Source organism: Sphaeroforma arctica, assembly GCF_001186125.1.
Source record: "Sphaeroforma arctica JP610 unplaced genomic scaffold supercont1.13828, whole genome shotgun sequence".
Classification (NCBI taxonomy): domain Eukaryota; class Ichthyosporea; order Ichthyophonida; genus Sphaeroforma; species Sphaeroforma arctica.
This window is the reverse complement of record NW_014026730.1, coordinates 1-625: the sequence shown is the minus strand read 5'-3', so window position 1 is coordinate 625 and position 625 is coordinate 1. Positions and strand designations below refer to the sequence as shown.

Below are 625 nucleotides of genomic sequence, written 5' to 3'. Positions count from 1 at the left end.
ATAAAGTGAACATTATTGCGTATGTATATGGGACTTAGATACATGCACAGAAATCGTCTAAGCATACCTTCACTACAGACAGCGACATAGCCCGGTTCTTGCCCAGCACATTCAGTACCACCAATGGTGGCAGCAGATTGTACCGATCGATGTTGGTCAGTACTTCGGCTATCTCCTGTCCACAATTGTCGGTCCGATTTGAAAAGTATATCAGGACAAGGATCCAAATACTTGGGTCCTGGGTGCCGTATTTCTGGGCCTTGGCTATCACCTATTGAAATTGAAATATGTTGTTTTTTTTCGGGCAGATGAACGTACGGCGTGGAAACATACGGAAGAAGGGGTTCTCATGGACTATAGAGGATGTTAAGAATCTATAACTGCAGTGAATTATTGTGACCTCGGAGACACACTCAAGCAAAATGATGTCCACAAATCTACACTGTGGATAAGCCTATATCCTCATAGATACATTAAAAAAAACCGCCTGACAAACACACGCACATAAACCACCACCACACACAAGCAAGTAGCATCCTTTCTCATGGGCAATTCAGATTCCACAAATGTACATACCAAGGCACTAATACATGAATGTCAAACAATAATTTGTACTTCCATACGC

The 625-nt window shown here is 42.2% G+C and overlaps 1 protein-coding gene across 1 annotated transcript; it reads right to left on the bottom strand.

Annotated features, from left to right (window-relative positions):
• Positions 1 to 34: 34 nt before the first annotated feature.
• On the bottom strand, positions 35 to 271 carry SARC_18105 (hypothetical protein; the record flags this gene model as incomplete). Its single annotated transcript, XM_014287812.1, has 1 exon — positions 35 to 271. A coding segment is annotated over one exon (237 nt), but the record flags the coding sequence as incomplete, so codon positions are not given.
• Between the last annotated feature and the right edge of the window lie 354 nt (positions 272 to 625).